Source organism: Lates calcarifer, unplaced genomic scaffold, assembly GCF_001640805.2.
Source record: "Lates calcarifer isolate ASB-BC8 unplaced genomic scaffold, TLL_Latcal_v3 _unitig_749_quiver_986, whole genome shotgun sequence".
NCBI classification, from domain to species: Eukaryota; Metazoa; Chordata; class Actinopteri; family Centropomidae; genus Lates; species Lates calcarifer.
Genome location: NW_026117964.1, coordinates 1 through 17,242, shown reverse-complemented (window position 1 = coordinate 17,242; position 17,242 = coordinate 1). Strand labels below are relative to the sequence as shown.

At 42.4% G+C, this 17,242-nt stretch overlaps 1 protein-coding gene across 1 annotated transcript; it reads right to left on the bottom strand.

The window, feature by feature from the left end:
• Positions 1-6,372: 6,372 nt before the first annotated feature.
• LOC108879792 (protein associated with UVRAG as autophagy enhancer) lies at positions 6,373-13,204 on the bottom strand. Its single transcript, XM_018671180.2, has 13 exons — positions 13,150-13,204; positions 12,512-12,887; positions 12,383-12,428; positions 12,170-12,275; positions 11,161-11,297; positions 11,008-11,072; positions 10,685-10,724; positions 10,514-10,591; positions 9,860-9,980; positions 9,478-9,539; positions 8,091-8,247; positions 6,999-7,089; positions 6,373-6,708 (listed from the first exon to the last, which is right to left on the bottom strand). The coding sequence occupies exons 2-13, from the start codon at positions 12,858-12,860 to the stop codon at positions 6,596-6,598; spliced, it is 1,365 nt and encodes a 454-aa protein (XP_018526696.1). The 5' UTR covers positions 12,861-12,887; positions 13,150-13,204; the 3' UTR covers positions 6,373-6,595.
• Between the last annotated feature and the right edge of the window lie 4,038 nt (positions 13,205-17,242).

Sequence of the window (17,242 nt, the reverse complement as noted above, 5' to 3'; positions counted from 1 at the left end):
GTATTTTGTGACCTGTTGTCACCTAACTTCCTAAAAGCCTGTATATCCCTCTCCAGGCAAATGCTAGCCTCCCACAACACCTGTTAGCAGACCATATCATAGATACTGATCAGAAACACCCAGACTCTCCAGTCATTATCATCATCCAGTCATTGAGTGATTTGACTGACTCCAACCTAAGAACTGAACAATCAAAATATGAGCAACCAATGCCCCACCAGAGAAGACTAGGGAACACAATGGGGAGCTCTGATCACTCCCTCATCCACCTCATTCCCTCATACAGGCGAAAACAGTCAAAGTTTGGTTCCCTGAGGCCATAGAGACTTTTCATGACCACTAGCAACAACTAGGATGAACACACTGACACAGCCACATCATACATCATTTTAGGATTAGGCATCCCAAGGCGTTCCCAAGCCAGATGAGATACAACATCTCTCCAGCCTGTTCTGGGTCTACCCTTGCGCCTAACAGTTGGACATGCCTGGAAACCCTCCAGTGGAAGGCATCAGGAGGTATCCTGATTAGATGATGAAACCACCTCAACTACTTTAGACATGAAGGAGCAGCGACTCTGCTCCAAGCCCCCTCCAGATGTGAGAGCTCCTTACCCTACCACCCTTCCACCCTCTGATGATGAACCCAGATACCCTCCAGAGGAAACTAATTTCAGCAACTTTTATCCACAACCTCACTCTTTGGGTTACATGCAATAGATACACAAAGCTCATGGCCATAGTTGAGGGCTTGGAATGTAGATTGACTGGTAAATCAAAAGCTTTGCCAGTGAATTTCAGTGAAATGGCAGAACCCTGAGTTCCTGAGTTGACCCTATCTGAGTTCAGTAGTAAAAAAAATTGCTTGTCATCCCAGTTTTAATGTCCCTAAGACAAGCCTGGAGTTTGGCTAGATGATTGGTTTCATCAGGTTCCATTGACAGATAAAGCTGTGTATCATCTGCATAACAATGGAAATTTATGGAGTGATTCCTGATAATATTACCCAAGGGAAGCATATACAGAGTGAAGAGGATTGGACCAAACACTGACCCTTGTGGAACTCCACCTCTAACTTTTGTGTATATGGAGGAGTAGTTGTTAACATGTACAAACTGAAGCCTATCAGATAGATAGGACTTAAACCAGTTTAGTGCAGTTCCAGTTCATACCAATAAAGTGCTTCAGTCTCTGTAAAAGGATGTGATGGTCAATTGTATCAAAAGCAGCACTGAGATCTAACAAGACAAGTACAGAAACAAGTCCGTTGTCTGATGCTATCAGGAGGTCAAATAAATAAATAAAATATAAGCTCAAATAAACTATTATCCTGTAGAAAGTCACACAACTGTTTTGCAACTGCTTTCTCCAGGATCTTAGAAAGAAAGGGGAGGTTAGATATAGGTCTGTAATTGGTTAATACATCTGGATCTAGAGTGGGCTTTTTTAGAACAGGTTTGATTACAGCTGTTTTATACGACTGCGGAACATAACCTAAGGACAGATTTAACATATCTAATACAGGACTGCAAATTAAGGGCAGAGCTTCCTTAAGCAGCCTAGTTGGGATGGGGTCTAAGAGACAGGTTGAAGGTTTAGATGCTGAGATAATTGATGTGAGCTGGGCTAGGTCGATGGGAAAAAAGGAGTCAAGGTTAGGTTTTGCAGCTGACTTTATGGATCCTGTGTTATGACATAAATCTGTACTGATTGAAGGCAGGATGTGATTAATTTTATCTCTAATGGTAGAGATTTTATCATTAAAGAAGTTCATAAAATCATTGCTGCTGAGGGTTATAGGATGTGTGGATCTATAGAGCTGTGACTCTCTGTCAGCCTGGCTACAGTGCTGAAGAGAAACCTGGGGTTGTTCTTATTATCTTCTATTAATGATGAGTAATAGGCGCCTCTTGCATTACAGAGGACCTTTTTATATCTTTTGACACTATCCTGCCAGGATAAGTGGGATTCTCCCAGTTTGGTGGAACGCCACACTCTTTCAAGCCTACGTGCTGTTTGTTTCAGTGTACGGGTTTGGGAGTTGAACCATGGAGCTTGCCTCTTTCTCTTTATTGTTTTCATTTTTAGGGGGGCAATGGAATCTAAAGTGGTATGTAATGAGTCTGCAACACTGTCTACAAGATGATCAAGCTGGGAGGGAGTAGCTTCTGCTAAATTAAGATGAGGCACTGGACCTAAGTTAGTGGGAATCATTTTCTTGAATTTAGCTACTGTATTATCAGAAATATTTCTAGTCAGGATGTTTTTTGCTGATAATACATAATCCAGCAATATGAAGTCGAAAGTGATTAAGGAGTGGTCTGATAGAACGGGATTCTGTGGGAAGACTGTTACATGTTCAATGTCAATACCATAAGCTAAAACAAGGTCGAGAGTGTGACTGAAACAGTGAGTGGGTTTATTTACACACTGAGAGAAGCCAATACAGTCTAGTAAAGAGGAAAAAGCAGAGCTAAGGCTGTCATTGTTGACATCAACATGAATATTAAAGTCGCCTACAATAATAACTTTATCTGTTTTAAGAACCAAACTCGACAGGAACTCTGAAAATTCAGATAAGAAATCAGAGTATGGACCAGGAGGACGGTACACTACAACAAATAGAACTGGCTTTAATGTTTTCCACCTTGGATGGGACAGACTAAGAACAAGACTTTCAAATGAATTATAATTGAGTTTAGGTTTAGGGTTAATTAGTAAACTGGAATTGAAAATGGCTGCGACTCCACCTCCACGGCCGGTGTCCCGGGGAATGTGAGTATTTGACAGCTTTCCTGAACCAGGGGTAAAACAAGGCATAGATCACAGGGTTTAGACAGGAGTTCAAATAGAAGAAGTAGACCACAATAGATGCAGATGAGGTGCTGAACAAGTTGTCCCCTGCAAGAGAAACACAGTAATATGGACAGAAACATGTTAGAAACACAACTACAAGAACACCAAGAGTCCTATCAGATATCAGATAGCGGACTTCTACAGTAGCCAACTAATTAGTAAAGTCAATGAAATGCTACCAAATAAACCACAAGTCATTCTTTTATACTGTGAATATAGGCCTATAGTTTCACAGGCATATCATATTTCTGGGTTGTGTTTAATTGTTAAAAATAATACCAAGTCAGTGTATACATCACCAAGTGGCAGTCCCAGCCTGGTCAGATGTGAGCATGAACTGATGAAGCCTCTTGGATGAGAGGTGAAACGTCTTCCTAGACAATAACTAAGTCCAGTTGTGTTCGATTGAAATTTCCTTGAAATAACTATGACCTGGATGAATGAGAATATTCACAGGCTTACACCACCAAGGTGAAGTGGTTTAGTCCTGACTTTCACCCTCTGGCACTGGTCAGGATGAGGACTCATCCCTGTGATTCTATTTGTGTGATGAAGGATTTGTGCAATTTAGTAACTGAATTCTCTTTTTTAAAATGCTGATCATTTGTTAAAGTTATTTTAAGCAGGTTGTTTGTGCACATTATTTTCATTCAGGTTGATGACAGAATAAGCGCACTGATTACTGTAATGAATTTTCACTAACTTGGCGTTGGTTAAACAGCACAAAAGTCTTCAAAAAAATCTTCAGGCTGAAAACACAGGATTAATAAAAACTAATTATTCAAGTATACTCAGACACTTTTGTTCCTCTGGCTTAATGTGTTGTTGCTTGGCTTGTGTGTACAGACAAGGGAAAAGCTTTTTAGAAGAACTCATGGTGACAGAACACAAACAGGGATAAAGTGCATGGTGAACGGCTGTAAACTCATAGCAAAACATAACCAAAGGCCCAGAAACTCAGGGACCGTACAGTTTTATCCCTGATGGATGATGTCATGTCTGAGGATGTGGTAACTCAGCCTCTTTCTTTGTCTCAGTCAGAACCAAAAATGATTTTCTTACTAGTTTCAAAATCATTTAATTTGGACTTCCCGTGCACAAATCGCATACTCACCTTCTAACATAATCAATTAAGACATTACACAAGACAAGATATGGAACTTGATAGTGCTGTCGAGAAGGAAACAGTGAATACAAACAGGGATCATGTGTCAGCAAATCATTCACAAATCTTTGACAAAATAAAGGTGACCAATTGATCAGACAAAAGAATAAAGAGTTTGTAACAGCGATGTGATGATACAGAACCATTCTGTCATTGATGAATAAGACAGACTAATGGAAGTAGATGAATAAAACATCTTTCATCAAACTACCTGGAAACATTTGTTCAATCAAATGATTTGGGTTACTGAATGGTTGGACAGTTATTCCATATGATATCAGTTCCCAGTGAAGAACCGAATGTGGCCTCACTTATGCAGAGATGAATCTCGTTGTATAGAATGAACTTGTTTTTCTTCCCTCTGGAGATTTTGATTGCTCATTCCTACATTGGCCCCTAGGTCCATCACAGTTGGTTGCCTAAAACTGGCCATTTGACCTTTGTACTTGCTGATAGCTGAACTCATTTGGGAAGAGTTTTTCCCTTTTATCTGCTTCTTATCAGAGTGATAGGGGAGCAGGTTCAGTTCCTTTTATGAACCTGCATGTCTTGGACTGTGGGAGGAGGCCAGAGTACCTGCAGGAAACCCTGGCAGGCACAGGGAGAACATGCAAACCCCACACAGAAATGCATGACCTTGACCCCCACTTGTCCTGAGAGGTTGTGTGGCTCAGCTCCTGTCTGTTTGGTTGCATCTAGAAGCTTCTCAGCATCCTCCCAGGTCCATATCCTTCTCACTGCGGACAAACTATTTCTTTGTCGAGCCTTTGCCGTCCTGATTGTCCACACTGATTTTATTATGTTTGTCTGTTCTGCACACATCACATCTATTGATCTATTGCAAGTCTGTCCATCCTGGAAGACAGATCTCTCCTTAGTGCTCACCCTGAGGTTTTTCTCCCCACATATCTGGCTCTTTAGCTGCTAAATGCTACCAAACTGTTTGGGTTTTCAGAGTTTGACTGAGAGTGAGAGTGAACCAAAATTGTGGGCCAGAAATCCAAAGAATGAGAAAAAGAAACAGCTGAGGGGAACTGCAGACTCAGGTGAAAATCCTCTGTGGGGTTTTGATTTGAGCGACCCCCTCTCACATCACACATGCTTATTTGATCCATTTGTTTTAAAAAATATCTGTACATCTATTAAAAATTCAATGCTGTGTCATTGGTATTATCACATAATTGTTTAGCAATGATTACATCACATGTCGTGTTGTGGTTGCAGCGCATGTTTGTGCTGAAGCTTGTTTTTCTTCACACCTCTGATTGCAGTGAAACCTTAGAGGTTGAGATGTCATCATCTGACACCAGGAGCCACACAGGTGTGAACAAACTTCCTGTCTGGAGAGGTCCCGCTCTCTGTTATTAGACGCAGCTAATGGGCTGCTTTGTTCACAGAGAGGCCAACTAAATCTCATGGGGACTGTGTGTGTGTGTGTGTTACGGGTCTACTGATGGCCACAATACACAGGCAAATTTCACAGATTATGTACAGTAAATGGTCATTTTCTCCAACTAACACTGATCTATGGAGAGATGAGTGTTGCATCAGGTTTCAGTTCTGCTCATTACGTCTGTTGCATCACTCACATTAACTTTGTCTCCTTTGATAATACTGTCTTCTGACTTTATTGTTATCATGAAGTTTTTCTTTTTACCATTATAGGTTTTCTCTTTTTTAACATACGATAGCCTTTACTGGGTGCTTCACTTGTTGTGTACCTCACTTTAGGACATGCTTTGCCCCATTTGTGACCAGAATCTGGTCGAGTAGTCGTCAAATAACAACATTAACAAAACATGTAAAATTAAGAGATAACTTTGGTATTTTTGAACCTGGACCTGAACCTTAAGGTATCACCATGAACAGCTGCTGCAATGCAACCCAATAGGCAATTCTCCACACCAAATAACATCCATTAAAGTGCTTGTTCTTGCCACTGACAGGCTCAGATTGTCATTATCTATTAGGTTGTTACTGTGTGACTCTCAGTGGTGGAAGAAGTAATCAGATACTTTACATGAAGTAAAAGTACCACACAGTAACACAGACACACACACACAGATGGAGGCAGTGGTGTTCCAGCAGCTCCTGAGTTCTGCTCAGTTAAATCCCTGTTTTTGTCAGTGGAGTCTGGTACTGATATATACTGAGTCATGCACATTAAATAAAGTGAATTCAGGTTTTCATTGTGTCTAATTAGTGAATGAATGTGAAAAGCACTCATTTCACCCAGTTATCAGTAACATACAGTATGTGTTGCTGTCCGTGTTTTGTCATGGTCAGAAATCACCTCAAGGCTCTTTCCACCACAGGAACGACATTTCAGAAATCAAAAGTTCCAGGTACTCCTTGGGCTTGGGCTTGCAGTTTATTACAATTAAAGTGAAATTTATTATTCATAGCTCTGTAATAAAAGACCTGTAAACATCTACATCTGCTCATATGACTATCTGCATGTGAATTAACATTAAATGTAACATTTTTAAAGGGCTTTCATTTTTGTTTCATGAAAATTCAAAATGAGTCCACTGACTGGGATACATTAAACGTCGAGACACTGAGCTGCAGCTGTTCAGTCGTTGCACGTCACACATCCATCTGAGTGTTTTTTCCGTGACTGGATCCGTGCACATTTTGGACACTTCTTTTCCACAAAGCAGTGCTTGTGAAAGCAGGCCTTGCACACTGTATAGAGAGAGGCAGTGTCAGCACAGAATGGCATTTGTGTGTTTTATGAAGACAGACACGAATGAAACAATTTGAAACTCTTTTAAGCTGAAATTTCTGCTGCTGTTTATTTTGTGCCTATGTTATAAGACTCTTTTATTACCCACCTCCCACTGTAATATTCATCCCATCTGAATTGGGTTTAAGCCTGCTCTCAACTCTCATCTCATGTCATTGTTGCCTACTTGCCCCCATTTTACAGTACCAGTCCTACATCCTGCATGTCATCAGCATTTGTCTGAGCTCACCCGGACACCGCCGACATATGTCTCTCTGAAAGGGAAAGATGATGTCGTTTTCTCTGCAGAACTCGCAGATAAAACCTCGGGCCAGACAAAGCTGTGTGAAAGGCAGATGGAGAGGTGTCATTCCACAGTGATAAAGTCTCTTGTTTCTATCTAAAAATCTGACCAAATTAAAGAATAACCATAAGCTAATAAAAAAGTTCTGTACAGTGGTAGTGTAACTTCCTGGCTGGTAAAGTTTTCACCCCCTCTTGGAAGTTTTCATGTTTTATTGTTATGAACACAGGTAGATTTAATGTGACTTTTTGACTCTGATCAACAGAAAATGAGGAAATGTGGTTTCTCTAACATTAAATAACATAAAGTTGAAGTTTGGACGTCCTGAATCATTATTAATAAAGAGTTTAACAGTCAAAAACTCAGCTCATCTGTTACTTTGGGGCCATGTAGGCGTGGTCTGATTAGATTTGATTGACAGCGCTGGTAACAACCCACCAACTGTGACGTCAGGTTTTCATTCAGGCGTGGCTAAATCCTGATTTGTTCATGGAAAATACATGACACCACCTTTTTCTAACTGAGTCCAGCCCACTTCAAATCAGTGAGAAAAGCAAAGACAAAAACAGAAATGCAGAAATCTCATGGGACATAGCTCATAACTTTGGCAGAAATGTGGATGTTTGTGTAGAACTCCCTGTGAGTCAGAAACATGACCTTTAGTGTCAGCGTGAAAACAGATCTCTACACGGTGATTAAATCAATTACAGACCTGCAAACAAGAATCTTAGAATTAGACGTATTCACTCCTTCCAGGTCAGCCTGTTGTGTGGACATGTCTTGAAAAGTTTTGCATTTCTGGATGTTGTCATTTTTGCTGCATAGTGATCATGAGTCAACAGTTTTTCAAGTTCCTCTGTCGCTCCATTAAATGAGCTTTGTTGCTTTTAAGCCATTCCTGTGCAGCTTTGACTCTGTCCAAGTAAAAGTTCACTATTTCAAACCATGAAGATGAAGAAACATCAATAATATTGTGGATTAGAGATAAACTGTGTGTTCTCCAGATTAAAGTAATAACAAGCCATCCTGCAGACTGACCTCACAGTTTTCAATGTGACTGATGGCAGAGTGCTGCAGCGCCTTGGCCTGCGCCACAAGCTGACCCTTCTTCACCCTCAGCAGGTCGTCCATGGAGAAGACATGTGGCTGCTCAGAGATCAGGTGAGCAGGAAGTTGCTCAAACTCACTCATCACCCTGAGACACAAACACAGGACACAGTCACATTAAAACAGCTTTAACTGAATCCTCTCCAAACCTCCCTGCCACAACGGTTCAACACACACAAAACACAGTAGGACACTGAAAAACATGTCACAGGAAACAACCTTACACAGCTCCAGTAATTACACTTCTTAAAGAATTAGAAGAACAAGAGGAAGCAGCTAGCTCTTAAAGGATAAACTGGATACTGACATATGGTGAATAAAAACTAGGAAACTGTAAATACTGGGAACATTTAAAGGTCGTGGGGAAAGAATCACTCCTGGCTCTACCTGTTAGAGCGAACAGGTGCTCACAGGTTGATGTAAAAGGATGCATTTGTACTGTTGATTAGTTATTAGAATTGATTGGTTATCACCAACCGTTTTGCTAATCAGATAATTGCTTCAGGCCAAAACTGCAACATATTCATCTTTATAAACTGAGTATCTTTGGGTTGGCTCAACAACACAAGATGTTTGAGGACATCACCTTGGACTGTAGCAAACTGTTGTGGACATTTTCCACACTTTGTTTATATCTTATAGACAAAGCAGTTCATGAATAACAAAGCTCTAGCTGGAGGCGTTAAGGGGAGAGTCAGGACATGGAGAAGGTTTACTGTAGGAAGGGACACAGGTTCAGCTCAGAGTTCAAACTCTGCTGTTCCCTGTTCTCTGGTGTTATTTTCCTCTGGCTGCTCACAGTTAAAGTATTTCCAACCTCTGTCTTAACTTCTGTCTTTGTGCCCAAGAACCGTGCATGTGCTTGTATCTGTGCATGTGGCAAATACATTTACTTGATCTGTGACTGAAATATTTACATCATGCAGCTGAGATTTCTGAGCTATTTAAACGTTTTTGTGAATGCAGCTGCAGATCGCACCTACAGAACTTTATGTGGAGATTCTTACATTTCTCTGGAGCTCATGGAAAAGATGTGGATCCACCTTTATATTTAAACCTCACATTTTCATCATTCATGCTTTAATAAATGTTTATATCCTTAAAAGTCACTGTATGCAGAAATTTGGCTCAGAGCTACTGTGTCAGTTGCTGTGTCTTCTCTAATACTGCCACTGGATGGCGCCAAATACCCTGCACACAGTGGCTGGATTAATGAAAGTTGAGCCACTCTATCAATTTTAAACAAATAGTCTCAGTATTATAATAATGATAGTGTGTGTTCATGAAGGAGTCAGAGTAAAGTAAACATTCTGTCTACCTCTCAGATAATCTGCAGGCTCTCAGCAGCTTCTTGATGACCAGCAGCTGCTCCTGCAGCTCCTGAAGGACAGAGAACAAAAATAAAAAACAGTGAAATACATTTAAAACTAATCTCAGCTGATGTGTTGTCTGTGTTGATCCCAGATTAATCAGTGATGAAAATAATCACACGCAGTTTTATCATGTTTTGAAAATGAAGGACGAGGTTGAATTAAAAAATAAGTAATAAAAGCTTGATTGAAACAAAGTTCATGAACAAATATAAGGCAGTAGTTTGATGTCCCATCACACCGTGTACACGACACATCACCTCTCTTCTGTTCATCCTGTTGATGACCAAGATAATGACAATGAGAAGAAGAATGTAACCTCAGACTCACCCTGAACTTGTCCAGCTCTTTCACTCTGCTGCACAGCGTCTTACCAACACAGGTCAGGTCAAACAGAGGCTGATGCCAAACTGAGTCCAGCAGCTGTTTGGAGAAATCACTCACAGGATACCTGCAATGTAAATATTACTGTGACATGTCTTTATGCTCCTGTCCAGCTGTTTGGGAATTTATTGAATAAATAATAATGCAGCAAGCCGCTGTTGTTTTTGTTGGTTTTGACTTTTTGTTGTTGTTGTTGTTTTGTTTTGTTTTTGTTTTTTTTCGGGATGGGGGGGGTCAGGTTGTTTTTTTCAACCTGACCCCCCCCCCGATCGATCAAATGTTTGATCGATAAATGTTTGATCGTTTTAGTTTCCCTGAGCTCAAGGTGACATCTTCAAATCATAACCAACAGTCTAAAATCGATGTGTTGGTTTTATAGTTGTAGAGAACAAAGGAAACCACAAAACATTCACGTCAGAAGCAGGAACCAGAGGATTTTTACTGTTGATTGAGTTGTCATGACAATACGCTGACCGGTCTCAGTAGCAGCTGTATTAATGTTTACCATCGGTGACAGATATTGTTAATAATAGTATTGGTAATAGACCTATTAGCAGTTGCATTAATCCTAGAGGGAGTTGAAGTTTGAGTTTTTGTTACCTGCCAAAGTCCCAGCAGGACAGAACTCGACCAGGGATCACAGCCTCAGAGCCGCTGTGGCAGCAGTCACAGAAATACCTGCAAGACCCATCACAGTTAACCAACAAAGCAGGTCTATTTATTTTAATATGGAGCTTAATATGTAGTTTATCAGCAAATGATTGTATGCACCTGCCCAGGTATTCACAATAGCGCAGTTTCTTGATGTACCCTGGTGACAGACAGAGAGTTTTTAATCAGCTCTGATGTTACTGAGTGAATACATGAAGGACAGTCTGAGGCCGCTTCGTGTCCACGGCCTTTTAATTTCACAAACTCTGTGAGACAATGTGATGTTTAAATTGGTTGTCGTATTGTATTCTAGCTGCCTGGCTCGGCCTTCTGTGGACACGACAGTTTAACTGGGGATTAAAACTAACTAACAACTAATCACTAATCCCATACAAGTGAAAAACGTTTGATTGTCAGTGTTATCTTCACAAACCAGTACTCACTGGGCTCCACCTCGGTCCCACAGCCTGCACACAGGAAGTGCTGTAAGCCCACGACTTCACTGCGTCTGGAGGAGGAAACAGAAACACACACATGAACCCTCTGCTGCTTTCAATCTTTATTAGTGTTTGAGTGTGGTGGGATGTGATGGAGACCTGAGCGTTGGCTGAACTGTGAAGATGATCTGGAAGCGAGGAGGAGCCCAGTTCAGGGATCCTCTCATCCTGGTCCTCAGTCTGATCTCCTCTGTCAGGCTGTCGCCACTCACCGCCACTCTCCCAGTACCTGGCAGCTTATGACCACAGAGACAAGAGGGGAGAGGTTATGGACCTGTACAGTTCAAGGCTGTGTCTCATGGTCAGGTACAGCAGGCGAGGGGAAGCCAGAAGGCAGAGTTTGACCTGTTGGTGGCTCCAGATGAAAAGTCAGAGAGAAAGTCGGTGAGATTCAGTCTCTGGGGACCATGAATGTTTGGAATACACTCTATCTATCACACTCTGACAGTGTAGTCCCACTCACTGAACTGAATCAATTACCCATGATGCCCTTCTCCTTCTGGAGCAGGAAGTGTTGTGGCTGTAACAAACTCCAAACTCTGTCTCTGACTCTTGGTCTCTGCGTCAGTTTCCTGGATCTCAGAGATGAACTCTGGTTTTAATGACTCTAAGTCTCTTTAACTGATCTACAGTTCAGCATCAGTCTGAACTCTCTGGGTCTGATTCCAGCAGTTTGAGCTGCTGACTCTCACTCAGTCAGAGGGAGATGGAACCTGCTCAGGTACACAGAGCAACAGCAGGTGTTCAGGGAGCAGAGAGGGAACGACAGAGACACTCTCCCTCTCACACTGAACCATCACAGTGATCCTGAAGCTGAGATTTTCAGGTTAAATAGTTACATCATGTTTCTTGAAGAAAGATGAAGATGCCAGTCCTGCCCAGTGGTCAGCGGCAGCACTATGGTCCAGACATCATACCACCTGAGGTGATACAAGCTACTGACGTACAGTATCCATGGCCTCCATCAGAGAGACATCATTGGAGGAGTCTCCACCACCCGTGACCAGTAAAATCACTATCAGCCATCAGCCATTTTGTAAATATTTGTCCCTGTGTCGTCTCCCACGCCGCAGATTCAAACAGTTATCAACAGCTGCTGTGTTCTCACCTCCTGAAGTGAGCTACGGAGGCTCTGCCGTCCACGCCGAGGCTCACGGGAAGGAAGCCAGCTCCTCCTGAACTCCAGCACCAGCTGCTGGGCCAGCCACTCTGCGCTGCGTTGAAGGACACGGCACAATGACTCAGAAATCACAGAATCAGAACAAACGTGCAGGTTTCAGAGATGGCAGGCTGGGTGGGCGTTTCAGTTTGTTTTTCTTACTTTCTGAGAGAATCTTTTGGTGTCAGTGTAGTGTCTACTCCACAGTCTGAAATTAAAACACACAGTCACTTTGTGCATAAAATACTGGGTGGGCCTCTACCACTACTTTATTCACACAAATAATTTTACCTTCAAATCCACTGTCGGTGGAGAGGACAGACAAGGTCTTAGGTTGATGCTCAGCCTCATCGTTGCCTGTGTCCTCCTCCTCCTCTTTATCCTCAGTGTGTCGGTTTGTGTGCACATTAGAAGAGTGTGTGTTTCTGTGTGACATCTTCTCTGAATGTCTGCTCTGTCTGCTGCTGCAGCTCTGTGTGAGTCTGTGTGTTTCACATCTCTGTTTGTGTTCACGTGTGAGACAGTCCTCTGCAGAGTTTGTGTGTCTGTGTGTGCACATATTGTAGCCTGTGTGTTGGGTTGAGGTCCGTGGGTCGCAGCTCAGAGTCCACTTTACACCCTCCAGCACCTCCAGCACCATGTCCACCACGATGAAATGAGCGTTTTCCTGCACACACAGTCATTCATACAGACCGCTTGTCCTCATTATTATCATCAGCAGAGACCAAGAGGTAAAACTGCCTCCATCCTCTGATCCACGTCTGATCTTTACTGTTTCCAAATATTTATTTGTTGTGTTAAAAAGTGAGACAGCTGTTTTTATATTTTTATAGTTACCAGGTGCATCTTTTCACTTTTTACATCAATAACATACAAAAAACTACAGGTATAGGTAAAAACTGTAACTGCACTAAAACTTGGTAACACACCTTTTCCAGCTCACAGCTGGTCTTGAAGATGTCTGCAGAGGATTCTGGGATACCGCTGCCAACTCCTCTGTTTACTGTGTTTGGCTGAGGTAGAGAGGCCTGACAATACACACACACATGCACATACACACATAAAGAATACAGCTCTCAGCAACAGCAACATCAACAGTGAATCAAATGACCTGGTGACAGGGTTCTGATGCTGCTGATCTACTTTTACAGATACACCTGTAATATTTAATCCTGTTGTACCTGGTGTGCGAGGGGCATCACAGCTGGTTCGCCGCTGCCCTCTGTGCTCGTCACCCTGCTGTCCACTGAAGGGCAGGTGGAACAGAGAGATAAGAAAATTGTTCAGATTTGATGAGACTGAGATGCAGCGCTGCTTCTTCTCCTCCTGGCGAGGGACGAGCGGTGACCGGAACTGGGTTTGGATCCCAGGTCCTCCATACTGCCTCCTGTCGGGCGTCCATGCTGATGCAGAGACAGTGAACCAGCAGCAGGAGATGAGTCCAAGCTGGAGAGAGGAAATGCTGTTTATCAAATGACAATGTGAAAACAGTGTGTAATGTGAAAGTGCCCTAATGTGGCCAAAAATCATTTCTCACAGACTTAAGAGAAAGACAAGTTCAGGTTAATGAGACATTAAAATAAACAAGTAAGAAAACGAGATGACATCTTAGACAACATTTTCTGAGAATCTAAGTGTGCTCGCTTGATTTTAAGACTGAAACAAAGACTGCAAATGTTAAATGTTTACGTGTGAAATGTTGAAACACTGAAAGCACTGACGTACTGTATACAGAAAAAAAACGTGTAAGAGGGAAGTGTGATCTCTGTCAGAGAAAGTTGAAGTAGGTGTGCTGTAAATAATGTCACTTAAGTGCAAACATTTACTGTGATCTGTTGGTTTGGTAATCCCCATGTCAAAGTAAAACACTTGCTGGGAGAAACTTAGTCACTGTAAATGTAAATGGTCTGTGAAGTAAACTCAGGTCATCTTGACTCAGCAGGCCTCCACACACACTGACATCTTTTTATTCCATTTGTCCTCCACTCCACTGCTCTCTGTGCTGGTTTCGGTCCGTGACATTAACCTATGTACTTGCATAGTTTTTGTATTGATTGGTGTTTTTATTCATTTATTACCACTGGCTGTCGACTGTAAGGGAAACATATAAGTAAAGAACAACGTGCACGTTAGGCTGAGGAGATTACAGGTCAGAACTAGAGAGAGATGAATCTGTTGTGTTCACTCCTCCGTCTGATTATTCTTCTTTTGTCAGACTGAACTGGTGCTTTATCAAAAAACTGTGAAAGAAGTTGTTATAGTCTGGGCTGACGGTAACAATGTGCAGATTTAATAACTGCTCACTGTGTGTTAAGTATGTAAGCCTCTTCACTTTATGTTTCATTTCCTCATGAGTCTGTAGGCTGCCACACAGCTGTCAGGACATTAACCATCAACCATCAAAGTCAGGTCCAGTAAACTCTGGTTGGAGAGGAAGTCAGGCAGCCACATCCTGTCCAATGATCCAATTTTAAGAACCAATCGAGCTGTGTCCGTGTTAAAGCCACTACATTCAGGAGTTAAATATCCCTTACTGTGGCGCCATCCGGTGGTCATATCAAAGCATCACCAGCAGCAGACTGCACCAGTCTTCACAGGCACTGCCTTGTTTTTCTGTCTCAGCTCCGTATAAGATCAACACGTGGTTACTGTGGGTTACTTTACTGTCACTTTACTCTTTTCTTCTTGACTTTGTTGTTGTGAAATCCAGAGAGTGCAAAAACATATATCTGCTGTCAAGTTTCCCAGTGAAAGAAGCTTTGGTGCAGACTCCCTGCAGCAGTGCACCGACCTGATGTTAGCTGAACGGTAAAAACCCCTGATAGCGAGTGTTTTTAAGTGTTTGAGCCCATGGTTACCTTGGTGGATTCGTTGTGTCTGTTTCCCCTCCATGCCAGGAGATGGGCCTGTGGCGTCTGGAAATGACCGGGCTGCTCCTGGGGAGGAGGAACCTCTCAGCCTCTGGATGCAGAAGAGACCGGTCCTCCTCACTCCTACTTTCAGTCTCAGGGGGTCTTGAGTTCCCCTTTCTGCCTTCCTCACTATCATCATCCTCACTCACATCACTGTGACTATTGGTGGCTTTGTCTATGTTGTACAAAGCAGAGCTGGAGCGAGGGCTGCAGCGGGACGGATGGGAATGTGCAGAGGTCTTGTGATGTGTCCTCTGTGGTGCTGGCTGTGGAGGTTGATGGGACAGTGTTGTTTCTCCTCTGCTGCTTTTTCTGGTGGTGACAGAAGGAGGAGTGGGACTGATCCTGAGCCAGGCGACTGATGGTTTGGGTGAGAAAGTTCTCCTGGAGAGGGTCACAGGGAGACAGAGGAGGACAAGGTTAACTTTATCAATACATATTTCAAATGGATGAGAGACCATTTGAAAGCTGAGCTGATGTTTGAACCAGAAAATACGTCAGGAGACATGGAGAGAAAGGTTGGCATGCAAACAAATGATGAACAACACTTTTCAAATGAAAGGCCTGCCAGGACTGTGGGGCTAGAAGGCTTTTAATGTGAACCATCAGGGCCAAGTAGTTACACAGTGCAAGAAAAGTGACAACATGGAAGTTACAGGGATTGAAAAGCAGCAGTGCTGAGTGTGACATGACTGTTGTATGTAAGATAACAGGTAAACATGGAGGAGTGATGAGTCTGAACAGTACATGCAGGAAAGATTACTAATACAGGCCGGTGTCAGATAAAAATATAAGATATACTTTACTGATTACTGAAAATAAAAACTATGTGAGGAACTATTTAAGTAAATGAAATGAAGAACTGAGAGGTGTCTGCATTATTTACCTCACAATACCAACAACAGACGTGATGATGGTAAAGTCATGTAAGGAATATGATGCAGCCATGTCATGCAGTGTAGTCGATGTGGACTTTATACTAATAATGTAACAAATGGCCTGAGAATTAAACAGAAGAAACAGGAGCTGTGTGTGTTTGTCGTGGTTTTCATGAGTCTGCCTGATGTTTCCTGTGTGGCTGCAGATTTAAATATCTCCACAGGTGCTTACTCAGAGAGTGTGGAGGATCTTACCTGTAGCTGTCGGAGCAGTAATGACGGGTGTTGGCGACTCAGCCACTGAGTCCACACACCAGCTGATGTATCTGGATGTGCAGAGGGAGGAGGACATGCCCCTGCAGGTTTCCATCTGTGGAAGAGGAGAGACACAGTTTCCGAGCAGAAACAGCTTTGGTGCAAACTTTTTAATGCAACAATGATTCCTATCGGCAATGAGTCAGGATTTACCCACTCAGAGAAAGAAAAGAATCTGACAGGACGTTCATCTGTTCCATCTGTTCAGATTTGTGACTTTCAGAACTTGTTTTCATTCTTTGTTCTGTTTGGAGATGTGTGCAGGCAGTTTGATCACTGCTGCTCATCGAGATCAGAAAACAACTTTAAGGCTCTTGAAGGTCAAAAGTCTTCAGTCTGAAACTGATTGTTGTTGATTGCATTTGAAGGCCCACATCTGAAGACAAGAGTCTTAATGCATGAAGGTGTTTTAGAGAAAAAACTGGAGGCTGATTAAAGGTTGTACAAACTTTGACAGTTTCATCATTTCAGACCGTCAGTGGAAAAACACATTATCACAGATGTTAGTCAAGAGATGTGGCGTCACAGATGAAATCTGCACTTGTGCAAGCCTGAATTTCAATTCAATTCAATTCAATTCAATTCAATTCAATTTTATTTATATAGCGCCGTATCACAACAACAGTCATCTCAAGGCACTTTTCATATAGAGCAGGTCTAGACCATACTCTTTAAAATAGGTATTTACAGAGAGAGACCCAACAAATCCCACCAAGAGCAAGCACTAGGCGACAGTGGCAAGGAAAAACTTCCTTTTAAGAGGCAGAAACCTCGAGCAGAACCGGACTCAGGGTGGGCGGCCATCTGCCTCGACCGGTTGGGTTAAGAAGGAGGGGGGGGGGGGGGGGGTAGAGAATAGCGAAAGAAGAACATAGCATAACACAGGTTCCATATCAGATGTAAGATGAGGCCAGTAA

Bases quoted from the DNA above. Each gene is read 5' to 3' on its own strand.
- LOC108879792 (XM_018671180.2), bottom strand. From the start codon at position 12,860: ATGGTGCTGGAGGTGCTGGAGGGTGTAAAGTGGACTCTGAGCTGCGAC. The intron at 12,429-12,511 runs GTAAAATTATTT...TTTTAATTTCAG, and splicing joins CACCGACAGTGGATTTGAAG to ACTGTGGAGTAGACACTACA. The intron at 9,981-10,513 runs GTAACAAAAACT...TTTACATTGCAG, and splicing joins TCCTGCTGGGACTTTGGCAG to GTATCCTGTGAGTGATTTCT.